A 14,220-nucleotide genomic window follows, 5' to 3' on the forward strand; every position below is an offset into this window, starting at 1 on the left:
CACTAGATTGCAGTCAACTGTTTTCTTACCCCTCCCAATTCAAGTGCATAATCTTAGGTATGGTGGCCACTCTAGGACAAACAGCTCTGGTGTCTGTTCATCTGTAGGGAGTGTAGGCTGTCAGTCTGCTGTCAGTTTGTTTGGTGTCTATTAGGAGGCTGTAAAACTTTGTGAAAGGAGTCCGATATGAGTCGATGAGACAGTGAAGCTCACGTCTGATGACAGTGATACTGAAGTGATTGTTGTTTGAGATATGCTAAACTTTTCTGTTGGGAAATGCTGTTGTTAGCTGCTGTTAGTCATTAACATTAACATTAGTGAAACTTCCTTTATAGTGGCTCTAACGGACACCTCATGAAAAAACGCTACCCTATGGTTCAAGAATATAAACAAACTGTTTATGAGAAGGAAACTGTGATTTTTTGGATACATGATGTTAGCTTATAACCAGCTGTTGTTGTTGGTGGCTTCCACAAACCGATGCATGCTCCTTTGTATTTTTAATGGATAAAATCAGAATTTTTGAGAACAGATCAATTTGTTGGAAGATGTAATCACACACTAATCAAAGTATATTTATGAGTACCACATGAACCCTCTGTGTCCTGTGTAATTACTTATTAGAATATTAGAAATTAAACGTAAAGCATATTTTCAGTCGTTGTGGCTAGCATCTTAATTTTAAGAAGACTATGGCAATCTAAATTTATACTTACTAATAGCTGCACAATAATCTCTTCTTCACTAAGTTATTACCGCTGTAAAAACATGATTCCCTGTAACCAAAGACACCCCTGGATTAAAAATGCAATTTTAGTGAGATGTTAAATGCATTATAGCTGCTAAAGTTTCACAACTAGCTACAAATTTTGATATATTTATTGTTAAACCTCTCAACCCGAGGTTTGGGGGGTGGGGGTCTGCTCAAACAATCTCTGAGTGACTGTGAATTTCTTTAATGATCTGACAGGACCTCAACTGCATTTTAAGAGGCATTTCTCACAGATTCAAAATTGACCTCCATTTATTAATCAAGGATCTGAACTCAAGCCCACTTGCTTCTCACGTCTAATCTATTATATCAAATTTTTAATGTTCCTAGAAAGCCCGTCCTTGAGTTAGATGATTATGTTTCTTTACTTATTCATTAATGACAGAGTAAATAAACAAAAAAACAAAAACAAAAGAACAATCTGCTCCTCACATTAAAGAAGCAACTATCTGCAATCTCCAAAGAAAAGGTGCTCCATAAATAATGTACAAATAAGACAAAGTAAACAATTTAAGAAGTACAGCAGAACAAAAAACCAAAAACCTGCATGGTTTGCAGCAAACATCTTCATTTCCTTTTCCCTCCATCTCAGAGTCTTAGTGAGTTAGTCTCTTGTTTTTGTTTTCTCTAACACAATGCTGTTAGATTTCTGACATTAAATTTAAAAAAAAATTAAACATGTTTTTACTTCTGGAAACAAACCAAGTGGAAACAATTTTGCCTCCAGACAGTCTAATATAGCCACAATCCCATGGTTTGATTGGACAATCCCATATGAGCGAGCCATAGACAACAGAGTGGTGAAAGAACTCCCTCTAAAGAGGAAGCAACCTCAAGTAGAAACAGACTCAGGGAGGGAAGCTTTTTACCATGAGGGGAGACGCAAACTACAAATCCAAATCCAGAAAAAGTTGGGATCCTGTGTAAACACAAATACCAATCTCATAAACCCATAGTGACGTGCTATTCACAACAGAACACAGAAAACAAAAGTAAGTGATACTAAAAAGAAACAGCTGCAGAGACTTTTTGCAACTCATTGGGATCACTGGCAGCAAATCAGAAACATGAGTGGGTATAAAAAGAGCATCTCTGAGAGGCAGAGTTTCTAAGAAGTAAAGATGCGCAGAGGTTCACAAATCTGTAAAAAAAAAAAAAAAAACACAAATTGAAGAATTTTAGAACAGTTTTCCTCACTGCAAATTTATGAAGACTTTGGATACCTCACCAGTTACAGTACATAATATCATCAAAAGATGCATCTGGAAAAAAATATCAGTCCTGGATGCCCATAATCTGCAGGTCCTTAGACTTCACTGCAATAAAAACAGACTTGATTTTGTCATGGAAATCCCTGCATGGGCTCAGTAACACTTCCAGATTTCACTGTCTGTGAACACAGTTCATTGTGCCATCCAAGAAGGTTTAAAGCTCTATGATGCAAAGAACAAGCCATATGTGAACATGATCCAGAAATGCTACCATCTTCTCTGGGTCAAAGGTCATTTAAAGTGGATTGAGGCACAGCGGAAAACTATTCTGTGGTCAGACAAATTGAAATTTAAAATTCATTTTGGAAAACATGGATGCCTGGCTCTCTAATGGTATGAGGGTGCATTAGACCCAGGATTGCCGAGTAGCTAGAGTCCTCTGTCAGACAAGAATGGGAAAAGGCTACACTTCTAAAGGTCCAGCTGCTGGTTTCCTCAGGTCCCAGACTTTTATGGACTGATGTTAAATGAAGGCAGGATGCTATACACTGGTAAATTTTGCTATCATCGATTTCAAAATGAGCTGATAGTTTATCTGGAACTTTTTCCTTATTTCATTTCTGCATTCTGTTTTTATTTCCACTTTACAAAACATCCCAGTTTTTGCATTTTTGGAGTAGGCTTTGCAACAGTGGCATAGAAAGGCACAGGGAATGTGAAAGAGGAGAATGAAGGAGAAGTGTGTAGATTGGGAAGTCTCCAAGCAGTTTGATCCCATCCCAGTATAACAAACTTCTTCATCCTGTTTCATTGGATAGAAGCAAGGCTAAGCTGACTTATTCACTTTCCAAAAGAACAGCTTGACATTTAGATTTATTGCTGCTTTTACAAGTACTTTTATTTTGCGAGACTGTCTCACCCGGTGCTACGTTGTTACTCACAGCAGAGAACTTTGATGCAGGCAGCATGCAGGTTGTTCTCAGCACGAATCAGCGACCTCATGCCGATGACAAACAGATTACCAAAGCAGGTGATGAGGGCCATGACCCAGACAGACACCCGCAGCACCATGTTAGCCAGGAGGTCCTCAAAAGAAGAGATGCCATCTGTGTTGGGTTTACAGGACCTCACATGAGGTGCATAGGAACAGTACTGAAACTTCTTGAAATAGCTTGTAGAGAAAAGAGAAAAATTGTAAAAAACAAACAAAAACACAACCGACAAAGAAGAGATGACAAAACATGCTGGTTCTTCTGAAGTGACGGCTGTGTGTTACACATACATGTGGGAGAGGTTCTTCATGGGAAGGAACACCTTAGTCTGAATATCTGCGATCTCAATTCCCTCCAGCGCTCTGTAGGAAATAACAGATTTCACCACCGCACTAGACTACAGCAAACTCTGAAGACCAATTTCAGCATTAAGACATCAAAGTGAAGAAGCCATTAATGCATTAGAAAGATATTCTGGAGAGTCCCAGATGACTTCAAAGAAGTGTTTGAAGATTTAAACTAGTATTCATGATTGAGGTTAGAATAACATTTAGAGGAAAGTTATTAAAATTAAGCATGTAGTTGTGATGTTTGAGGCTCAGGGCAATAAAGGTCCTCACATGTATAAAAACAGGCAAACGTGTATATGTCAGAGTACTTACAGAGACTGAAGATGTGTCAGGTGGTGGAAATGGCTTGGATGAATACGGAGGAGAGGATTATGGGAGATATTTCTGAAACAAGAAACAGATGATAAACACAACAAAGCCTGTCAACATGAAATATAACAAATGGCCAAATGACAGTACATTCCTGACATCCTTGATTGTTTAAAACAAGTAAAAAAAACAGGTCTGTGTCCAATTACACCTGACATTAGATACAGAATGCTTTCTGCACTTTTCCCCCTGCTCAGATTACATAGTTTAGAGTAGATTTAAAGTCTTCTTTAGAGGGCCTGAATAACTACAAGCCAGAAATGTTGCAATGAGCAATGGCAGGATAGATCTGTGCAATAGCATATTTTGATACTTTGACATAATAAATTTTTTCCTGCTTTGTAAGTCACTTCACGATGGACAGCTTTTGAAGTGACAGCAGTGATCTGTGAGATCAGCCTGCACTTCCAAGAAAAAAAAAAAAGGCAAGCGTAGGGATTTCAGCGAGTTTGACGAGGGCCAAACTGTAATGGGTTGACGACTGGGTCAGAGCAGCTTTTTTGAGGTGTGCCCAGTCTGTAGTGGTCACTATCTATCCCAAGTGGTTCAACGAAAGAACAGTGGTGAACCAGCAGCAGGGTCATTGATGCACGTGGGAATCGAAGGCTGGCTTGTGTGGTCCGATCCAACATATGAGCTGTTGTACTGCAAACTGATGAAAACATGTCAGAATATACTGTGCATCACAGTTTGTTGTGTATTGTGCTGCATTTTCACAGATCATTCATGGTACCCATGTTGACCATGCTGCTTTTTGGACCCAGTGTGTCCACTGCAGGGCACCAAAAAGCAAAAAGTAGCACAACGATGAGTTTGAGGTGTTCACATGGCCTCCAAATTCCTAAGATCTCAATCCAATCGAGCACCTGTAGGATGTGCTGGAGAAATAAGTCTGATCCATGGAAGCGCCACCTCACAGTTTACACGATGGAAGGATCTGTTGCTAACATCTTGGTGCCAGATACCACAGCACACCTTCCGGGGTCTAGTCGAGTCCAACCCTTGATGGGCCAGGCCCGTTTTGTCACTGAAAGGGGGATGCACTCCATTGGATGTGTTACTGTATGTGCATTATGTGACATCGAATGAGGGCAGCAGATTGTCCCAAAAGTCTCAATAAACAGCAATTCTTCTGTGATGCGAGTGATTCAAATAGCAGACCCCTAATCCGCCTTTTCCGCCTGTCTCTTTCCTGTGAGGTGTGGGATCAACAAGACTCAAAAGCATTTCCATGGATAGCTCGTGCTGTGGAAAATAGCCTAATCTCATTGTTCTAGTTAAGTCTTAGCTAGTGATCGTTAGGGAGTCACACACACACACACACACACACACACACACACACACACACACACACACACACACACACACACACACACACACACACGGAGCCAGCGGACCAACTGGAGCGCAATAGTTTTATGAAAGCAATTATTCATGCGCTGTTACTCTGACTGACAGCATCTCCAGTCCTGGCCCCTCCTTTCCCAAAAAAAGGTCTTCAGCTGCTGCTCATAAACAGGTTTGTCTCAAAGTTCATTCATTTTGATACATTTTTTCCCTTCAGCACTAAGAGGCAAAAGTACAGAAATGTTGTTTTTACGTAATAAGTGGAAGATTTGAGTATGCATAGAAAAGGCTGAGACATTTTATACATACAATTAACACTACAAAATCAAAACAGTCCATATGCCTTAATGCACGACACAATGCATACGAGGAGCAGCTCTAAAACTGTGAGTTACACGGACGATCAGAGTTAACCTTGTAACGCTGAGTGTATCATATTTGATTTGATGAGCCTTTGAAACCGCTACATCAGAGAAGTCAAAGTCATCATACATTGTGGGTCACATACAGTGAAGTAATACTTAAATATCAAGTACAAAAAAACCCTACTACATACTGCAGTTTGATGCAGGATTTTACTGCCTGTCTTCAGTTTGTAAATATTTCTTATGTTACATTACTATATATCATTTTCCTCTCACACAGTGGAAAAGAAGCTCAAAATACCACTAAATGAAAATGAAGTAAGAGGATTAATGGAGGATTATATAGAATTGGCACATAAATAAACTCAGTTTATCTAAAAATATGATGCTTGCACTTATTATTTTAACTCAATGCAACAGTTTCGTGATTGATTTTTCTTTTACATTATAAATTCTTTCTTTCAGAGCTTCCAACAAAAATAGTTTTATTCTGCATCTGATTACAGCCACCATGTATCCCACTAAGAATAAGTCACATTCTCAGAAACCTTCACAAAGTTATTTTTTCTTAATCCTACTTTAGACCTTGTCCTAATTCAGTCCTGTTACAAAACCCACATAATGACGAATGATTTTCCACACTATCATTTACTCACAGTTTAAGGAGGGAATTGGAGAGACTCTTGAAGGTGTTTTTTGGCAGCTCCCTAATCCTGTTCCTAGACAGATCCCTAAAGAGGATGAAAGAGAAACAAGGGAAAAATTAAACCTCCTGACTCATTTTATAGCACATTTACATTTTTCTCATTCAATTCCAAACATGGACAGCGTAAACATGCATAGAAAACAGCAAAGGCTTTAAATAAATGTGCAGATACATAATGTTTGCATGAAATTCTACACAGGTTTCTTTTCTTACTCATCCCTGACACTTCATATCTCATCAGAACAAAACCTCTCTAACACCAGCCTCACCAGAATCTCTTTGAGTGAACTTGAAGACAGTGGTGTATATTTATTTATTTATTTTGACATGGTTTTACTGGCTTTCTGTGAATATGCTCTTACTCACAGTTCGACCAGCTTCCACAGAGACTGGAAGGTGTTTTCGGGAATTGTCCTAATCCTGTTGTCTATCAGTAACCTGAAGAAGGCAGAGCTGCTGTCAGAAACCATGCAGAGAGCTGCAAAGTGCTGTTGGAAAACTGGTATAAATGGATACAATCTCATTTACTTTAGTCAGTCTTAACCATGTCCTCAAAGTTTGCATGACCCTGCTTAGGCCTCCGTACTCACTGAACTTCGTGTGAATCCTTTCCTCTAATTCAGCTCATTTCACTGCCAAACCTCATGGCTCATCTCCTCTCAGCCCTATGTTGTGTTTTTATTTGTGGAGTTTAAAAATGCCGCACATGCATTCATTTGAAACAAACCTTGATTGCACTTCTGTCTAGATCTCAGTTTAACCTCCTCTGAGGCACATGAGCTGCTCTGATAGGTCCTAAAAACAACAGGCTTTACTGTTGGGCTTTGCAGGGCCATTTGTGAAACAGCAAGTCGGCAGCCTTGGTGAGGTCAGGGATGCAGCATCCACCAAGGAGATTGCGACTTGGCTCACCGAAGTGGAAGAGCTTAACCCTTGTATGGTGTTCGGGTCTGTGAGACCCGTGTTCAGTTTTTTTCAAAAGAAAAATTAAACAATTAATTATTTTTTCACGTGTAAATGTGTTGTGTCTTTCCACTCACTCCACTTGATTATAACTGATTTATTTATAACATGTTATATAAAAGAAAAACGAGAAGCACATTAATTCATAAATGTGATCTAACAAAGGTAAAGGGAAAAAATTAACCATGTTTGCTGTTCATATGTCTTGTAATTGGGATGAAGTAAACATCTGTTGAGTAATTTAACATAAAATTGTTTGATAGTGTTAATTTGGAAAGCCAAAACTCTAGCGGGTCCACCAGACCCATGAACACTGGCTGAGTAACAAAAATACGAACACCACACAAGGGTTCAATTTAAGTGTATGGCATTTGTCTGGCTTCTGTTGGTGTATGAGGTGATCGTGTTGACAGTGGGAAGCAAAAGATCCATATACACAATCCACTGACCCTATAGTTGAATCAACAGACATGGTGTTCTGGCAGATGTGGTGACAAGTGAATGAATAGGTGCCATCCCACAAGCTCACTATCACATGGTAGTGACGGACCTGGAATAATAACCTGGCAGACTAAAACCCAGAGCATTAATTTCTGTTTATGTCCTATTTAACCCAGTGGCCCTCCACATCTGGGATAAAAATAAATGAAGAGCACAATGTGCCCAGGAAAAGCTTTACTTAAGCATATTCTCCAGAGCTATTGGGTCTAGTGACATGATTGCATGCCGAGGCCAACTCCAAGTATGACTGCAGGAAAAGAGCTGGTGAGAAGCCTAATTAAGCCAAGATCAGCAGGCCTGCCTACCACAGTGTAATTTTTGGCCTGAGCCAAGTTTCCAAGCAAGTTTAGGCCAGGCCTGATAGTCACATTTAGTTGCGCCAATTTCTATTTCTATGCTTGTTTGACCAATTTCTTAAAGATCTGATTGCACAGCAGAATTTGTTTTGTTAATTAATGAAATAAATAAAAAGAAAACAAGTGTGTCTGAGGGTGGGCGCGCCAAGGGGAGAGAACAGGAGATAAACTTAGATGAACAGATAAAATAAAATGAATAAAACATAATTAAAGGATTAAAGTGGGAGATTTTCTAAAAACTTAAGCCACTTAAGTCCCTTAAGGATGATTAACTAACTGCATTGATATATGAAAAGTCCATCATTTCTAATGTATTTCCTGTAAACACAACATTAACTGCGTTTAGGCACAACTGAGACCTCAGAGATATATTAAACATGCACAAACACATCCTCATTACACTTAACTAACACTTGCTGTAGACTAACAATGCAACAGCTGTAATATTGTATCTATATCACATTCTGTTATAGTTCTGACACGAGCAACATTTCAACAAGTGATTCTTTTTACTGTGGACACTTTGTAAAATGCAAAAAAATGAAAGACACAAACTTTTTATTTAATTGTTTATCTACTAATTTGAATGGCTGTGGGGGGGGGGGGGGGGGGGGGGGTCTTGTCTTATGCATAGTTTTGTCTTTGTTGGGCCATTGTGTTTGAAACACCTGCTCTACTGGGTTGAGATGTTGAGAGGCCATGTCCAAGAAACCAGTTCGAAGTGATCTGAGCCATGAGAAGATGGGTGCACTGTGGTCATGGTCAGCAACAATACTCAGGTAGGCTGTTGTGTTTAAACAATGCTCCACTGGTCTGAAGGGACACAACGTGTGCCAAGAAAATATCCCCAACACTATTCCACCACTAACCCGAGCTTTGACACAAGGCAGGATGGATCCATGCTTTCTTGTTGTTAATGCCAAATGCTAACATCCAGATGTTGCAACAGAAATCATGACTCATGAGACCAGACAACATTTTTACAGTCTTCTTTAGACATCCTAAAAACTTGATTATGTTCATCTGGGCATAGTGTTTTCAGTGGGAGAAACGTTTTGTCACTCATTCAAGTGACTTCTTCAGCCTCGTGACATTCATTTGAACTTCAGCAGGTCGTCTTGACCATGTTTTCATGCCTACATGCACAGAGTTGCGGCTATTTGTTTGGCCGATTAGATATTTGTGTTATTGAGTAGTTCAACAAGTGTACCTAACAAAGTAGCTGCTGAGTATATATGCAGCATCTGAAGATCAAACAACACCTCTCGTTACCTTATCTTTTGGGAAACTTTCTGTGTGGTGCGCAGATTTAAACCCTGAGCTTTCAGCATTCTTATTGAACTTTTAATAAAGCAGGATACTCACAAAACTTCAAGCTTGCTGCATGTCTTTAAGATAGAGTAGTTAAGAGTTTGAATCTGGTTTCCCTCAAGATCCCTGAGAGTAGTGAAAACAGGAGGAGAGGGAAAATAAAAATGTACATTTACTAAACATACAAATATAAGGGTGTAATTTTCATAGATCTTTGGTAAAAGTTATGAAAGAAAAAATAAATGGAATATTTTTTCTTGCACTTAATCTGCTCAGAAAAAAATAAAGCAAATCTGAGCAACCCCAGAGATATCGGCTGACTCAAACCGTCATGCAACTCAGTATCACCTCTATAATACCAGTTTAATTTGTTATTTATATATGCAAACAAGGACAAACACACATCAGCATAACTGCTACACTTTTTAGTGCACTAACATCACATGCACTACACACCTGCATGCACACAAGTACACTCTCACTCACAGCCAGTCCAAGGCAGGCATGTGTTGACAGAAGCTTGGATGAGGAAGCTGCTGCAGTGAAGTGTTCACCATGGACCTGAAGGGGGGAGGAAGACATTTAATCGCAAAACTAAATAGGACTGAACAGAGTTGTAGAGTGACTACTAAATAGATGTAAGGCTTAGACTGTGACTTTTAAGGGCCAATTTACTCCTGGACTTCTTGTCATCCATATATAAATGTGCTGATCCTCAGAGTGTAGGATCGGGGGTCAGTCAAGCAAAAGTGAGTCAAAAGTCAGACAGACAGCATGAAGCAGCAACATGTTTGCATGGAAAAATGTTCACATGTCATATACTTGACTCATAACTTTATTATCTTTGTTTATGTACAGGCTGTTATTTCACCAGCAAGGCAGGCTGTAAATTCTAAAAAGAAAAGTTAGTGTATACACGACATTATCACACAGTTTATATGACTTTGGGATGTTATTAAATTATGTCCCAGGAACTTTTATATACATTTTGAAAGGTAAGTATTAGAGATGGCACGATAGCACTTTATGTCCGATACCGATATCATAAATTTGGATATCGGCCGATACCAATATGAATCCGACATAATGTGTTTTTTAATCAATAAAACGTTTTTTTAATATCTTGCTGCTTTTTGTATAAGTTCATACTTAAGTTAAAAAAAACAAAAAAACAAACAAACACTAAAGCTATTCTGTTATATCTGTATGCAAAAAATGCACTGCACCCAAAATATTTCATAGTTCAGCAATACTGATCAATCTAATAAACTTAAACCTACTCCATCCTCCCTATTCTGGTATTTTAAAGAGTAAGCAACCTAACTAATAGGGCTCTAAAACTCCCAGCAAAAAAACAAAACAAAAAAAACAAACAAAAAAAATAAGGAACCACCCTCCACCTCATGATGCTTAATCGACGTAATCAACCTTAATTTGATGCAGTGTGAAAGAAAATGCACAGAAATAAATTATTTTTCAAGAATTATTAAATAGATTCAACATCTTTCTTTAACAGAACTGCAGACTGCACAGATGGTACCTCCCCAAAGGAAAAAGTAATATAGCTTACTAGGGTATATTAGACTTAATAGTTACTATATACAGTAATGGACTTATTTACATTTTACATCAAATTAAAACTTTGGGTGTAAGATTCAGATAATTATTTAATAAAAGCTAGACATTTTAAATGAGAATAAGAAAGAAAAGTATGTCTTTGTGCCCCCTTCTCCCTGTTCATGTCCTATCGGCCCCCCTGGCTAAACTTTGCTAGATCCGCCCCTGCACAGTTACCAGCCATCAGCTGCATAGAAAAGGATCCTGGTCTAGAAAGTAATATTAAATAAATTCTAACAACAGATTATCAAGCTTAAACGTGCTTCTGTTATTCAGCCGCTGGTTTCCTCTTTCTGGTGCAAAGTGGGAGATAAACAAACAAGAGAGACGGACTCGCGACAGAAAAGCCGATCAGCTGATCATTAAGCAGTTTCATGATTGAAGTAGCAGCAGGAGAGGGAGGGGGAGAGAAGAGGCAGTCGCTCCATATATGGGTTGTTAAGCTTAACGCGGGAATGCTTTACAAACATTCAGAGATGAACTTACACACTTGCTTTACTTCTCTCTGGATCACTTCCTCGGAGATGAAATGCTGGTTTGGTAGCGAAGCTACAAATACACAAAGCCGCTCTATCACGTGAGCACACTGCTCCAACGTGGTACGGTTATGAGGAGAGTTACGCCGTGTCGAAAGTTTTGTGTGGTGCTTTTTTGATATTTAATGGATCGGATTACATTTTTTATTTCTCTCCGATATCCGATCCAGTAATTTACGTCAGTATCGGACCGATACCGATATGTAATATCGGATCAGTCCATCTCTAGTAAGTATATTTGCATGTACAAAAGAATGTCCACCCACGAACCTTTCAAAATAAAGTTACAGGTACATCTTTGCTGAGAAAATCAGAAATTCTGAGTATTTTTTTTCTCTCCATGAAGTTGAAGCTTGATTGTTTTGCACGGACCTGTTTTATCTAAAAGCTTACAGTTCCTTGAGTTGTATCTTTTGTTCATATCACACAGGTGGATGTATTACATTTATTAGAGGCTAATTAACTAAATGATCTTGCAGCCATTGTTCACCTGCTATAAAACAAGGGGTTGAAACTGGAGCATTTTTATCCAAAGCATGGCCGGAGAGACCAAAATGCTATGACCTCAAAGAAGATACACATCAAGCTTCTCATCAGTGATAGAAAAAGGTCTCTTCTAAATCACTTCTCGGGAAAGGAACACATGTCCAGATGCTTTGGGTGGGCTTAGACCAGGGGTGCCCAATCCCGGTCCTCGAGAGCTACCGTCCTGCAGCTTTTAGATGCATCCTTGTTCCCACACACCCAAATCAAATGAATGGCTTGTTATCAGGCCTTTGCCAAACACGATGGCATGCTGAAGAGGTAATCAAACCATTTGATTCAGCTGTGTTGGAGTTGGGATGCATCTAAAAGCTGCAGGATAGTAGCTCTCGAGGACTGGGATTGGGCAGCCCTGGCTTAGACATATCCGCATTTCACCACGGATGACTGGAAAACTCAGTTTTCTGATGAAACCAAGTTTTTGGTTTCTGCCAGTAATAGAAGTCTGAGATGTACAAGACAGAGAATGATATGGCAGCGCATCAAGCCCACACTGAAATGAGGTGGTAGGAATCAGAAGCAGAATCAGAATCAGAATACTTTATTGATCCCTGGGGGAAATTATTTTTTGTTACAGTGCTCCATTTTAAACCAACATTAAGACAAGACAGACAATACGCTAACTAAGAATAGTACAATATATACATATATATACATACATACATACATAAGTCACTTATAAATAAATATTTGGAAAAGAAACATGTGTAGTTGTAGCAGCAAACAGTGTGTTAAGTGGATGCGTTGTACAGGGAGATGGCCACAGGCAGGAATGATTTCCTGTGTCGTTCAGTGGTGCTTTTCGGTAATCTCAGTCTCTCACTGAACGAGCTCCTGTGACTGACCAACATGTCATGGAGTGGGTGGGAGGTGTTATCCAACATTGTCTTTATCTTGGACAGCATCCGCCTCTCCGACACCACCTTGAGGGAGTCCAGCTCCATCCCCACAACATTGCTGGCCTTACGGATCAGTTTATTAAGTCTGTTGGCATCTGCGACCCTCAGCCTGCTCCCCCAGCATGCAACAGCATAGAGGATCGCACTGGCCACCACAGACTCATAGAAAATCCTCAGCATTTTCTGGCAGATGTTGAAGGACCTCAGTCGCCTCAAAAAATAGAGACGACTCTGGCCCTTCCTGTAAAGTGCTGTGGTGTTTTTAGCCCAGTCCAGTTTATTGTCAATGTGTACTCCAAGGTATTTATAGTCCTCCACAATGTCAACACTGACCCCCTGGATTGAAACAGGGGTCAAGTGTTTCCTGGTCTTCCTGAAGTCCACGATCAGTTCCTTGGTCTTTGCCACGTTGAGCTGCAGATGATTCTGCTCACACCACGTGACAAAGGAGTCGACCACAGCCCGGTACTCTGTCTCATCATCCCTGCTGATGCATCCAACCACCGCAGAGTCATCAGAAAACTTCTGAAGATGGCAGGTCTCTGTGCAGTGGCTGAAGTCTGTGGTGTAGAGGGTGAAGAGGAAGGGGGAGAGGACAGTCCCCTGTGGTGCCCCTGTGTTGCTAATCACCTTGTCAGACACACACTGTGGGAGACGTACATATTGTGGTCTTCCTGTCAGGTAATCAACAATCCAGGACACCAGAGAAGCATCCACCTGCATCGCTGCTAACTTATCACCCAGGAGGGTCGGCCTGATGGTGTTGAAAGCACTGGAAAAGTCAAAAAACATGACCCTCACAGTGCTCGCCGGCTGGTCCAGATGGGTGTAGACACGATTGAGCAGGTAGATGATGGCGTCCTCTGTTCCGAGACGAGGCTGATAAGCGAACTGAAGGGGATCCAGATGTGGTCTTACTATGGGTCGCAGCTGGTCCAGGATGAGCCTTTCCAGGGTCTTCATGATGTGGGAGGTCAGTGCCACGGGCCTGTAATCCTGGGGGCCACTGGGACGAGGCGTCTTTGGTACAGGGACGAGGCATGATGTCTTCCACATCACCGGGACCCTCTGCAGACTCAGACTCAGCATAAACAGTTTATGAAAGACTCCACACAGCTGGGGGGCACAGGCCTTGAGGACAAGGGGACTCACTCCGTCTGGTCCAGCAGACTTGCCTGAGTGAAGTCTCCTCATTTGCATCTCAACCTGGTATTGAGTGAAGGTGATGGGTGGGGGAGGGGTGTCAGGAATCTCACAGGAGGCAACATGTGAAGAGAGAGGCTGGCACAGTGGTGTGGCTCTGGATTCCAGGCTGACTGCAGGTGAGGTTGTGGGGGTGGGAGCAGACACTGTGGTGTCGAATCTATTGAAAAACAGATTCA

The 14,220-nt window shown here is 40.5% G+C and overlaps 1 protein-coding gene across 1 annotated transcript in view; it reads right to left on the bottom strand.

Annotated features, from left to right (window-relative positions):
• Positions 1 to 14,220, bottom strand: part of rxfp2a (relaxin family peptide receptor 2a) — a 45,080-nt gene that overhangs the window by 7,215 nt on the left and 23,645 nt on the right. Inside the window, exons 9-15 of the mRNA XM_085419620.1 lie at positions 9,730 to 9,804; positions 9,298 to 9,369; positions 6,479 to 6,550; positions 6,063 to 6,137; positions 3,638 to 3,709; positions 3,266 to 3,337; positions 2,925 to 3,154 (exon numbers count right to left, since the gene is read on the bottom strand). Coding sequence (XP_085275746.1) covers positions 2,925 to 3,154; positions 3,266 to 3,337; positions 3,638 to 3,709; positions 6,063 to 6,137; positions 6,479 to 6,550; positions 9,298 to 9,369; positions 9,730 to 9,804 — 668 coding nt within the window. The remainder of the gene's footprint in view (positions 1 to 2,924; positions 3,155 to 3,265; positions 3,338 to 3,637; positions 3,710 to 6,062; positions 6,138 to 6,478; positions 6,551 to 9,297; positions 9,370 to 9,729; positions 9,805 to 14,220) is intronic.

This window comes from Rhamphochromis longiceps, linkage group LG10 (genome assembly GCF_057381845.1).
Source record: "Rhamphochromis longiceps isolate RC_006_pf linkage group LG10, R_longiceps_female_GT1.1, whole genome shotgun sequence".
Taxonomy (NCBI): Eukaryota; Metazoa; Chordata; class Actinopteri; order Cichliformes; family Cichlidae; genus Rhamphochromis; species Rhamphochromis longiceps.